Genomic DNA, 13,137 nt, shown 5'->3' with positions numbered 1-13,137 from the left:
CGGGGGCCACGTCTCACTGTCACCCAAGGGACCTGCGGGGGACCCTGTGGCCAGCCCCCACCTGCTGTAGCCTGCTTCGTAGAGAAACTGGGGCACCTGGGTGGTCTTCCCGCTGCCGGTCTCACCGCACACGATGACAATGGGGTGCTCGGCCACTGCCTCCATGATCACTTGTTCTTCAGAGAGAATCGGGAGCTTCAGCCGCTCTTCCTGGCAAGAGAGGGGAAGTCAGCGCTCACGGAATGGGGGTGGGGGGGTGTCGTCCCCTGCAGAAGGGTGGAGAGGATGGGAGGCTTGGCTCAAAGCAAGATTACGTAGGGTGACGTGGTTCCTATAAAGGCAGTAGCCGGCATCCAGCCAAGGGGAACAGGTGTGCCCGCTGGAGGATGGAAGCCCTGACGGCTGGGGAGGGGCAGAGACATGGGCTGGGTCCTCGGGGACAGCGTGGTGCAGAGAAGCCCCTCTGGGCACAAGGAACTCTTGCCTGCTGCTGGGGGAAGCCTACACTTACGGCACAATCACTTCGGCAAACAACCGGGTGCTAATTTTACCAAAATCGAGAATGTGAGATACAGCGATTCGTCTCCTAGGTCCTAGGTACTCACACATGGGTGCGCGTGCACACACACGTACACACGCTCACACAAGTATTACATAGTGGGGGAGAAGTTCCGTGACCCCCTGCTTGCCCTTGTTATGTGTGAAGCACGCTGGCACGCTAATTTTAAACATTCCGTTCTCTAACTCTATTCCATTCCATTGGTTTAAAAAAATAAAAAAATAAAGGTGCTGGCCATCTCATGACTTCACAATGGCTGTGACTTCCAGTCTGTAAACGCTGCTCCCCCCCAAATTTTTGTACCTGTGGCTTTGAGAACAAGGCAAGAATGTTTAAATCAGCAGTGAAGATGGTAGCAAAAAGCTAAAACCACCCAAATGCCCAGCCAGAGAAGGGTACTTAAACTGTGCTCTATCCACGCAATGTAATGCTCTTTGGCAGTGAAAAAAAAAAAAACCAAACAAAACCCAAACGGACCTTGGTGACACACATCTACATGGATAAACAGATCTCGGGAACACAATGCCGACTAACAAATAAGCAAAGTGCTGAAAAATATGTATGATGTGAGGCCGCTTATAAAAACAGGCAAACCTAGGCTTAAAAACATGCACGTGGAAAAACCACAGAGAAAGGCAGGGGATGAACCCCAGCGGGCACCAGGGACACTGGATGGCGGAGCCCGGGTTCCTGAATGGCCATGTGGAGCAGAATCTCACACACCCAACTCGCAGCGGACGGCACTGGGCTCTGACATCACCTACAAGGAAACCTTTGTGGCATGAAGCCAGTGGCACTTCAGGGTCTGCTAGAGCAGTGAGCTCACCCTAACTGCTTATATATGAGCACACAAATGTACCTGTGACTGAAACCACCTCATTTCCACAATCCAATCTGTGGTTGTTTTGTTTTTTACGTAGGCGGGCCTCTCACTGTTGTGGCCTCTCCCGTTGCAGAGCACAGGCTCCGGACGCGCAGGCTCAGCGGCCATGGCTCACGGGCCCAGCCGCTCCACGGCATGTGGGATCTTCCCGGACCGGGGCACGAACCCGTGTCCCCTGCATCGGCAGGCGGACTCTCAACCACTGCGCCACCAAGGAAGCCCCAATCTGTGGTTTTAAACAGCTGCCCTAAGACCCAGGAACCCTCTGCCTCAGGCCTTTGCTCATGCACTTCTCGGTGTGGGACGGCCCCCACGTTCTCATCTGGTCCCTGAGCTCTCGACCCGGATGCCCTCCCTGATGAGGCCAGGCCCTCCTGTGCTCCCCGCCTCATGGTATCCGATCTTCCCCTCCATGGCTCTTGTCCCATGTGTGGTCGACCTCGGTCTCCCCTGCTGGACCGAGAGCTCCGAGCCTGCAGATCGCTCCACCTCCTGTGCTGGCCCACAGCACGTGCTCCGTGGAAACGTGTGTACGGAACCACCACCCGCGATGGGCCAGACCCTGCGGCATCACCAGCCTCACGACTCCGCAAGTGTGTTCTATGGGCCTTGGGCTTCACCTCCCTGAATCTTGTTGTCATGGCAAACCAGTGAGACCCTCATTTTGCCAGACAAGGATACGAAGTGTAGAGAGGCGGAGTCCCTGTGAGTAGACGGGTACCCCTATGCTACAGACGAAAACGAGGCCCAGAATGAGCTGGAAGGTGGGGGAACCAGCACTGTGTTCCAGGTCAACTGACTCCAGAGCCCAAGCTCTTGTCGCAGTGAGCAGATGCCTGGACCAGCACCTGTGGTTAGAGGCTGAAGGTGACGGTGACCAGACGATGATAAGGGCAGCGGACACCCAGCAGCCCCCCACGTGCCGGGCACCCGCTCGTCAGCCCTACGACAACCCTGCAAGGTGGGTGCAGCTATCCCCCTTTTCCAGGCAAGGAAACTGAGGCACAGAAGGCAATGCAACCTGCTCAGGTCCTGGGATGCCCTCTCTCTGCACCCTCAGCCTCCTCACAGCACTGACCTGAGCACCTAAGCTCTTAATCAAACACCAGAGAGGCCAACCTGCATTTCGGGGGAGCGGTTCACGGGGATGAAGACGGCGGGCTTCGCTGGGGGCCTGGCCAGGGCAGAGGCTGCCACAGGAGGAGCTGATGGAGGGGCAGGAGTCTCGGCCAGACCGCTGGGCACTGGGCTCTGGCCCCTGGCCCCGGGCGGAGCCGGTGGCAGATGCGCTGGGGACGACCCTGCACCGTCCTCTGCCGGCTCATCCGCTGGGGTCTCCTCGGGTCCAGACTCTGCTGAGGACTCAGACTCCTCCTCGTCTGCCTCCTGGCGGTGGCGCTTCCGGTGGGCCCCGCTGAGGCTGCTGATCTTCTCCAGACCCTGGGCTGCCACGCTGTCGGGCTTCCTGCCGGGAGAGCCAGAAGTCAGACCCTGGGACGGGCCAGTCAACCTGAGGCAGCTGTGGGCCGCTGCAGGCTCCTCAGAGGCCAGGACACAAAGGCCACGTCCCTTCCTGCCGCAGGGCCTTTGCACCCGCTGTCCATGCTCCCTGAAGACAACTGCTCCCTTAGTTGATTCCAAGGACGCCTCTCAGGAAGACTCTCCCTTACCGTGTAGCCTCAATCACCTCCCCCACCCGCCTCCATCCTCTTCTACCTGCTCTTTTCTGCTTAGTGCTCACCAGCACTAAATATATATGTAGTCACTGGATCACTGCCCATCTCCCCACCATTAGAATGTGAGTTTCTTAAGGGAAGAAATTTAATTTTTGTGCACTGCTCTATTCCTAGGGCCCACAGGAGAGCCTGAGATGCAGTTTGCACTTGATAAGCAGTCGTTAAACGCACAAGGCTTAACAGGCCAGTACTGGAAATGAGCAGAGAAGGCCAAGTGTGAGAGCAGTGGGCAGGGGCCTGGGCTGGGGGGAGCACACGGGCCCCATCTAACGCCGGCTGCTCTGTGGGAAGGCCAGCTGGTGCGGCCACATCATCCAACTGGTCAAGACCAGGGGGGGACCCTGGATTTTCATGTGAAATCTCCTAGACTGTTGAATAGTGTCTCCCCAAAATTCATGGCCACCCAGATGCTCAGAATGTGACCTTATTTGGAAACAGGGTCTGCAGGATGTCAGTAAGATGAGGTCATACGAGATTAGGATGGGCCCTAAATCCGATGACTGGTATCCTTAGAAGAAAACAGAGACCCAGGGGACTTCCTTGGTGGTCCAGTGGTTAAGACTCCATGCTCCCAGTGCAGGGGGCCTGGGTTCAATCCCTGGTCGGGGAACTAGGATCCCGCATGCTGCGTGGCCAGAAAAAAAAGAAAAAAGAAAACAGAGACCCAGACACACACAGAAGGCCATGGAAGACACACAGAGGATGCCACGTGACGATGAGGCAGACTGCGGTGATGTGTTTACCAGCCACGGAGCGCCCAGGATGGCTGGCACCACCAGAGGCTGGGGGAGAGGCTGGAACAGATTCTCTGGCCTCCAGCAGGAACCAACCCCACCAACACCTTGACTTTGGACTTCTGGCGGTCAGAACCACAAGAATAAATTCCTCTTGTTTCAAGGTCCCCGGTTTGTGGTGACCTATTACCACAGCCCCAGGAGACTCATACATGTGCAAAAGATCCAAATGTCTAATGACGCTACAGGAACCAAACAAAACCTGCTAATGGGCTAAATCAAATCCTTGACCTCCTTGATGACAACTTCTAGCCTACTCGTCTCTGCAAAAGCTGGAAGGACCTGGAATGCAGGACTCAGCGTTGTAGGAAAACACCAGCATCCTGGAGTAAGAACTTTGCCATTCTGTGCACTGTAGGATATTTTGCATTATCTGAGGCCTCTACCCATTTGAGGCATTTTGGCACACGGGTCATTGCAAATGTATTTTCTCATAACCCCAGAAGACGCCATGACTCTTGAGCCCCCCCGGGAGCCCTGGCAGGAAGGACAGGCTTCAGGGAGGAGCCAGCGACTCACTCTTTGGTGCGGTACATGCGGTCCCCAGTGCCCAGTTTGGACGTGGTGTAGAACAGTCTCATCTCAGCTTCCGAAACCTGGACTTCACTCAATTTCTGGAGCATCTCTGCTCGCTGGGGAAGGAAATGAGTGTGTTACACATTTGGCATCATGATCCTCTCTTCAGAAGGGAAGTTGAGACTCTAAATAAAATTCCAGCGTCTCTAACACCTACAGTCTTTTTTAAACCAAAGGTCGAACTGCAATTACCATCCTTCACGGAGTTCTTAACGCCGACAGACGTGTGAGCTGAGGGTGGCTTTTTGACCCCTTACGGAGTCTGGGGTTGGATAAACAAGGCTCTCTTTGCACCACGGTGTGTCGTAAGGGAAGATCATTGACTATCCAGATGCCCATCAACGGGAGATGGAATAAATAAAGTAGGGCCCCTTTGTATAATGCAAGACTTCCCGGCAGTCAGTACAAGGGAAGAACAGCTGTGTGTGTGACAGGAAGTGGTCCCCACTCTGCCTCGAATAAAGCAGTGAGCAGGGGCGGCTCCAGTTGGTTCCTTTCCCCTGGGTGAGCAATTCATGAGTGTTTGTTTTGTTATTCTTGAAATCACACAGACATTTTATATCTGCTTTTATACGTGTATATGTGTGTGTGTGTATGTATATATATATATACACACACACACATTTCATAATCGATAAAAAACAACGTACAGAACAGCAAGAAAAGATGCTCACAGCATTTAAATAGGACACACTCACAGGCCAGTGAGCCTCCCCTGCATGAAGGGCTCCAGGGACCAAGCGTCAGAGCTGCTAACGGGAGGCCTGTGTGTCCCCTGGTGGACACAGCACACCATGTGGTCACTGCCAGAAAGACTAACGAAAGAGAACCTCCTGAAGCCTCTAGATCAGGGTTTCTCAGTCTTCACGCTACTGGCATTTGGGACCAGATAATTTTTTGATGTCATGAGCACTGCAGGCTGCTTAGCAGCAACCCAGACCTCTACCCCCCCGATGCCAGTAGCGTCCCCCAAATCGTCACAACACCAAATATGTCCAGATTTGGTCAAATATTCCCGGGGGCGGGGGGGCAAAACTGTCCCAGTTGGGAGTCACTGCCTCAGACCCAAATACCAATTTATAGGAAATTCAGAGGATGGAAGACTATGTTTATATCAGAGGCAAAAAGTTTTTAATCCAGACCGTGGGAAAGTCTCTGAGACAAACAAACCAATCTCTCCAACAAATATAAGGGAGAAAGACAAGAGATACGGGTGGAGAACATCTATGAAACAATCAGAAATTTGACTATTTACTGGATATCTAATGGTATTTTGAAAAAATTTAGACATGCTAATGGCATTGTGGTAATCTGAAATGGTCCTTATTTTGGAGATGCAAACTGAAATATTCAGGGATATGTATATGGGTTGAATGGTGGTCCTCCGAAAACATATATCCATGTCCCAGAATGGGATCTTATTCAGAAAAAGGGCCTTTTTAAGTGAAGGGTAATTAGCTTAAGGATCTCCAGACGAAATCCTGAATTATCCAGGTGAGTCCTGAATTCAAAGACAAGTGTCCTTGGGACTTCCCCGGCGGTCCAGTGGTTAAGACCCTGCGCTTCCACTGCAGGCGGCACAGGTTCCATCCCTGGTCAGGAACTAAGATCCTGCATGCCACATGGTGCAGCCAAAACATTTTTTTTTAAAAAAGAAAAAGACAAGTGTCCTCATCAGAGATACACAGAGGAGGGACACACAGATGACCGAGGTTGCAGACACAGAACTTGTCCCTCCTTCTGGAAAGTTCTATCCGACAGTCCAGCCACAGGGATCATGTCGGGGGTCACAGACACCCCAACCCATCCCTCACCGTGCAGACAGAGAGTGCATACCTGGCGCTTCTTCTCCTTCTGGTCTAAGATTCTCTGCAGCATCTTCCGCTCTTTCTTGGTCAGGGGTTTCTTCTCCTTCTTGGACAGGGGAGGGGCTTTGGTCTTCTTCTTCTTCTTGCTGGGCAGGACGAGTGCGTTGCTTGCATCGACTCCTTTCAACGTGTCCTTATCTGAAAAGACACGTTTGCCTGACCCACAGCCCTGGAGGACGGAAAGCGCGGACGCCTGAGAGTCTCAAGATGCTGCGTTGCTTTCATCGACTCCTTTCAACGTGTCCTTATCTGAAAAGACACGTTTGCCTGACCCACAGCCCTGGAGGACGGAAAGCGCGGACGCCTGCGAGTCTCAAGATGCTGCGTTAACGCCGATTTCCTCCGGGCTGACCCTCCTGCCCACAGTGAGAGCCACCCGAGCCCCCGCATAGGAACGGGGGCGCAGGCCTGTCACACCTTCATTCCACCAGTCCACCCAGCACCTGCCACGGGTCAGCCGTCCTCGCGTTGCGGGGAGAGGGATGCGGGCACAGCAAGGAGGGAACAGGCTGCAACAGTGCCTCCCTCCCAGCGGGGCCCTGCGTTTGGCGGGGCCATCTTTACAATAAACCATTTTTACAATAACTCTGAAAGACACTCTCTCACATGTGTACAGTGGACTGAGTACCAAGCTTGCGTCACAGCTATTTTTAAATGGTGGAGTTTGGGACATCCCTGGTGGTCCAGTTGTTAGGACTCCGCGCTTCCACTGCCAGGGGCACGGGTTCAATCCCTGGTCGGGGAACTAAGATCCCAAAAGCCGTGTGGCATGGCAAAAAGAAAAAAAAAAAAAAAAAAAAAAAAAAGTCGGAATTTGAAAGTATACGTTTCAGACCAAAATCCAGCTTGCCTTATCACCCTTCAACTCAAACCTACTGCAGCACCATGGGGAGGAGGGGACTTGGGGAGCACCTATTTCTGCCTGACACCCGACGCTGGAGTCCCCGTACGGGCAGTGTCTGACGTTTATTAACTTCTCAGGCTTTGTACATCTTTATGACGTTACCAAGTGCAGGAGAGGTTGTGCGCTCCTCAGTGAGAAAAATGGGACTATTTTAAGCAATGCAAGTCATCCATTCTGCAGTTCTCAGACAGAATTAAAAGCAGGGGGAGGGCCTCCCTGGTGGCGCAAGTGGTTGAGAGTCCGCCTGCCGATGCAGGGGATACGGGTTCGTGCCCCGGTCTGGGAGGATCCCATGTGCCGCGGAGCGGCTGGGCCCGTGAGCCATGGCCGCTGAGCCTGCGCGTCCGGAGCCTGCGCGTCCGGAGCCTGTGCTCCGCAACGGGGGAGGCCACAACAGTGAGAGGCCCTCATACCGCAAAAAAAAAAAAAAAAAAAAAAAAAAAAAAAAAAAAAAAAAAAAAAAGCAGGGGGAGAAAAAGAAAAGAGTGTATAGCAGCATTTTTCAAAGGCTCCAAATCGTGAGACATGGTGACAGCTAAAGGAGTGTGTGCTTGTACGCGCTTGTGTTTCAAAATCTCTCGGTTTTAATTTCTAATATGGTAAATATCGACAGACACACTAACAAAAGCACTTTGGTTCCTCAATTTTTAGGAATGTAAAAGGGTCCTTGGTGCAAAAAATTTGAGAACCTCTGTGCTATAGAAAAAAGGGGCGGGGGAGATGTGCTAAAAATAAAAATAAGAAAAAGGGTGATATTGGATTGGGGAAAGCGCTTTGAAGAAGGTAACCTGCTTTGTATCCTTGTAAGATCCCTCTGGCCCCTGAGAAAGGTGGGGATAGACAGAGATGTCTTGTTCTGGGGTGAGAAACAACTTTCCCCAAATCTTTTTTTTTTTTTTTTTTTTTTTTTTTTTTTTTTGCTGTACGCGGGCCTCTCACTGCTGTGGCCTCTCCCGTTGCGGAGCACAGGCTCCGGACACACAGGCTCCGCGGCCATGGCTCGCGGGCCCAGCCGCTCCGCGGCATGTGGGATCCTCCGGGATCGGGGCACGAACCCACGTCCCCTGCATCAGCAGGCGGACTCTCAACCACTGCGCCACCAGGGAAGCCCTCCCCAAATCTTTGAGTCTAAGAGACGTCGGGTCCCTCTGCTCTCACCCAACTGTCAGTCCAGGGGTCTTCTGCCCTCTTAGAGGGGCCATCTCACTTCCTGAGCTGTCACTGCTGTTACAATGGATGCCGCCCATCACAGGACAACGTCACATCTCTATAGCTTGTCTTTACTTTTCAAAGCATTCCCGTTTCAGTCACAAACATATTCTCCCAAAATACCACCTCCATGACTCTGAGAGCAGATAGGAATGACTGTTACTGCTGGACCCATTTGACAGCTGAGAACACTGAGGCACAGAGATGTCAAGGCGATTTGCTTCAACTCCCAGACTATCCCTGCAACTTCCGAGGAGGGAATTCGGACTCCAGATTCCCACTCTGACAATCTTTCCTATAACCCCACTGCCTTCCGGGTCCAAGAGGAGAGTGTGGAAGAAGAGGCTGATGAGCGGGTCGAGGGAAGCAGCCTTCCCCAGCGGCCCCGGCTCTCCCTCCCTCCCTCCACCTCCTGAATCTAGACTCACTCTTCCCTAACACCTAAATCTGCTTGGCCCTCAGGGATCCTATACAAGCAGCTGGATGAGTCCAATTTTGGAATGTGTTCAGTCTCAGGGGCCTGCAAGACAGCTGAACCCATTCAATCACTTCAGCCCAACTCTCCCCCGAAACTGGACCCATCACGGTCACCGATGGCCTCCCCAGTGTTACATCCACGGTCCTTTCTCTCCCTGTCTGATCCCATGGCCACATCTGACACAGACGGCGGGTCTTCCTCTTGGTCCCCGGACAACCACACTCTCCCAGGGTTCTCTTCCCACCTCACTGGACCGGACTCATTGCCTCAGCGAGCCAGTCTGGTCTTCAGACTTCAAATAAGCTGCAATCTCCCCTGGACTTCCCTCTCTCAAGCGTCCGATTCAGCAGCGGCCTGCTGACCCTTCTGCTTGGATATCTGACAGGCCCCCCAAACCACTCATACCCAAAGCCAAGCTCCTGGCCTCCCCGCAAGCTGCCCATGCCTGCTTCCTCCAGCCTCCAGCCTCCAGCCGCACGCCTGGGATTTGTTCTTGACCTGTCCTTTGCCAGAACAAAGCTCCATCTTCCAAGTACATCCTGAATCCAACCACCTCTCACCACCTCTCCTGCTACCTCCCTGGTCCAAGCATCAACTCCTGCCAGAGTCAATGTACTCAGCAGCCTCCTATCGGATCGCCCAGATTCTCTGCCCTCTACTGCTTTTCCTCAACACAGCAAAGTGATGCTGTTAAAACCTAAGCCCTGGGCTTCCCTGGTGGCACAGTGGTTGAGAATCCGCCTGCCAATGCAGAGGACACGGGTTCGAGCCCTGGTCAGGGAAGATCTTCCACATGCCGCGGAGCAACTAAGCCCGTGTGCCACAACTACTGAGTCTGTGCTCTAGAGCCCGCGAGCCACAACTACTGAGCCCGCGTGCTGCAACTACTGAAGCCCGCATGCCTAGAGCCCATGCCTTGCAACAAGAGAAGCCACCACAATGAGAAGCCCGCGCACCACAACGAAGAGTAGCCCCCGCTCGCTGCAGCTAGAGAGAGCCTGTTAGCAGCAACGAAGACCCAACGCAGCCAAAAATAAATAAATAAAATAAATTTAAAAACAAAACCAAAAAAAACCTAAGCCCACCCTGAGTCCTTCCTCTGCTCTCAACTCTGCAGGGCCACCATCCTCACCATGACCCACCAGGCCCTACAAGATCCTGCCCCCATTTCATTTCATTTTATTTTTTTCTACCCCCATTTTATTTTATTTTATTTTATTTTTTTTATTTTTATTTTTTGCGGTACAGGGGCCTCTCATCTACCCCCATTTTAAATTTCATCTCCACTCAGCCATTCTAACTGCCTTCAGGTCTTAAAAAAGGATTCAACGTCTTCTCAATAGGGCCTTCCCCGCCGCCCCCCCTACCATGAAACACTGCAACCTGCCCAAACACCTCTTGTGCTTTATCTCTTTAGTATGAATGTATGCAAAACGTTCTATGTATTTTGTGTTTATCTTTGCTTGTCTCTTCCCAGAAGCATCTGAACTCTGCAGGGCAGGGATTTTTTCCCTTAATCTCCTCTTCTGTTACTCTCCTAGAATAGTGCCTGGCACATAGTAACCATTCCTAACAAAACGGAGGAGTCTGGGCAGAAATGTTAAGCAGCCTGGAGCTAAGCAGACAGGTCTGGGCTGAAAAATACAAACTTAGGGGTCGCTGGTAGGGAGGTTATAATGGAAGCCATCAGAATGGATGGAATTACCTTGTAATTTCTTACCCAAACTCCCCCTATAGCTATACTTGGGCTGGACCCCACTGGAAAGAAACTCCAAGTACTGTTCCAAATTCAGTTAAAACGAAACTGTCACTATTCCCCCTTCCTTTCTATCATCTGGGAGGGGGGTGTCTCTCCGTGTGTCCCGCCCGAGTCGCGGAGGCAGGGCATAGTCCGGGAGCCCTTCGGCCCCCATTGGCCAGCCCTGGCTCCGAGGCCCTGGTTGGTCCCTCCCCTGAATCCCAGCCCTCGTCCGGGGGCGCCTTACTTACCCTCCAGTTCCAGGCGCACAGGAGGCGGCTCGGGAGGGCCCTTCGAAGGGCCGGGGGCCGCCTGCTGACGCCCCTTGATGTTGTACCTCCGGCGCAGCTTCCCCATGGCACCCGGCTCCTGTTCCGCTCCCGCGGGTCCTACGACCAGCACACTACGAAGCCCAACCCACGTGGAATCCCACCGAGCGTTCCGGCCGGAAAACTTCCGGGCTGCGCTCTCGCGAGAGCTGAAACTAACGGAGTCCCTGGGGGCGGGGCTGGAGGCGGGGCCACGCTGATAGCAACGGCCGGCCGGCGGCGGAGGCGGGACCAAGTTAGAGGAGGGGGCGGGGCTGCGGAGGGCTCAGTTTAAGCCCAGGGCTGTTCTCACAGAGGTTTGGTCTGAGTCTCTAAATACTAATATTAATTTGGCTATTTGGGAATGGGAGTGTTCTGTCACCTTTAAAAATATAACCCTGGGGGCTTCCCTGGTGGCGCAGTGGTTGAGAGTCCGCCTGCCGATGCATGGGACGCGGGTTCGTGCCCCGGTCCGGGAAGATCCCACATGCCGCAGAGCGGCTGGGCCCGTGAGCCATGGCCGCTGAGCCTGTGCGTCTGGAGCCTGTGCTCCGCAACGGGAGAGGCCACAACAGTGAGAGGCCCGCGTACTGCAAAAAAAAAAAAAAAAAAAAAAAATTATATATATATATATATATATATATATATATATATATAACCCTGCCCCAATACAATCTTCTTTCCTCTCTTTTTTGCTTATCTGCATTTTCTGATATTCCTACAAGAAACAGTTGTGTAATAAAAAGGCCCTAAATATTTCCATTACAGTGACAGGTAGAACTAAAAGAAGGCATCTAATAGACAACTTTGAATTCTCATGACCACATCCCATTGTCTGTAGCGCACTGGGAAATAATGTATTTTCTGAATCCTGTATCTTGCGACTAGAACATCTATATTGTGTCTCCTTTTTTCTGTTAAAAGCATTAATTGGTTAAGGGCAAACATTTAAATTATATCACAAAAAAAGGGAAGGCACTAGACGTTATTTTAGAATTTTAGAAAGGATAAAGTTATTTTTAAGACTTATTTGAAGTTACTGCCCCAGGAAAAACATTTGAATAACGCAGAACAAGATCTGGCTGCAGAGCAGGTAAGCAATAAATTGTTGTTGATTGGAATGAATGAATGAATGAATGAAGAGTGTGATTAATTTGGATAAGCTCCCCTCTTACCCCGAAAAGCAAAAGCAAAAACAAACCCCCCTTTTGTTGTGGTCATCCACTTACAATGCTTGGTGTCAGTTTATTTATCTCTTGTAAAAATAAAATACAGGGCTTCCCTGGTGGCGCAGTGGTTGAGAGTCCACCTGCCAATGCAGGGGACACGGGTTCGTGCCCCGGTCCGGGAAAATCCCACATGCCGCAGAACGGCTGGGCCTGTGAGCCATGGCCGCTGCGCCTGCGCGTCCGGAGCCTGTGCTCCGCAACAGGAGAGGCCACAACAGTGAGAGGCCCGCGTACCGCAAAAAAATAAAATAAAATAAAATACAGTGTGTGTGTGTGTGGAAAAAAAAAAAAGCCCCCACGAACACACAGGAGGTGCGTGAGAGGATTTAGATAGTATACATATGAACATGCTTTTAATTAATTAAAAAGGATTTGGGGGGAAAAAGTTATAATGAGCAAATCAAACCTGTGTTTTCATGGGTTTTATTGCTTAGGATGATAGTGATCTACAGTTTCTTCTTTAAATAAGTTTATTTAAGTAAATAAAAAGTGTGTTCATCTTCAAATTATTAGATAGGTAATAGAACATTCTCTTATATTTTCTTCTAAAATATTATATACCGAAGTATTATCTCCAGAAGTTATAAAGAACACACTATAAAGCAAAAGGAGAAAAGGCAAATACACAACAGCATGGATCTCATTAATATAATGTTGAACAAAAGAAGCCAATCACAAAAGATCATACTTTATGATCCAATTCACATAAAGTTCAAAAACAGGCAAAATGAATCCCCTAAATTTTGGAGGGGGCATAGTGAATGGGAGAGGGTAAAGGGAGCCGTTTTGCAAAGCTGGTAATGTTCCTTTTCTCAACCTGGGTGCTGGTCACCTTGTGTGTCGTTTAAATTCATG

At 51.5% G+C, this 13,137-nt stretch overlaps 1 protein-coding gene across 1 annotated transcript in view; it reads right to left on the bottom strand.

Moving 5' to 3' along the window:
* DHX37 (DEAH-box helicase 37) overlaps positions 1 to 11,183 on the bottom strand; it is a 30,771-nt gene extending 19,588 nt beyond the window's left edge. The window contains exons 1-5 of the mRNA XM_060119145.1: positions 10,997 to 11,183; positions 6,385 to 6,554; positions 4,492 to 4,604; positions 2,562 to 2,907; positions 62 to 210 (exon numbers count right to left, since the gene is read on the bottom strand). Coding sequence (XP_059975128.1) covers positions 62 to 210; positions 2,562 to 2,907; positions 4,492 to 4,604; positions 6,385 to 6,554; positions 10,997 to 11,102 — 884 coding nt within the window. The 5' untranslated portion in view covers positions 11,103 to 11,183. The remainder of the gene's footprint in view (positions 1 to 61; positions 211 to 2,561; positions 2,908 to 4,491; positions 4,605 to 6,384; positions 6,555 to 10,996) is intronic.
* Between the last annotated feature and the right edge of the window lie 1,954 nt (positions 11,184 to 13,137).

The sequence above is a fragment of the Mesoplodon densirostris genome, chromosome 15, assembly GCF_025265405.1.
Source record: "Mesoplodon densirostris isolate mMesDen1 chromosome 15, mMesDen1 primary haplotype, whole genome shotgun sequence".
NCBI classification, from domain to species: domain Eukaryota; kingdom Metazoa; phylum Chordata; class Mammalia; order Artiodactyla; family Ziphiidae; genus Mesoplodon; species Mesoplodon densirostris.
The sequence above is the reverse complement of the archived record's forward strand: the minus strand, read 5'-3'. Positions and strand labels throughout refer to the sequence as shown.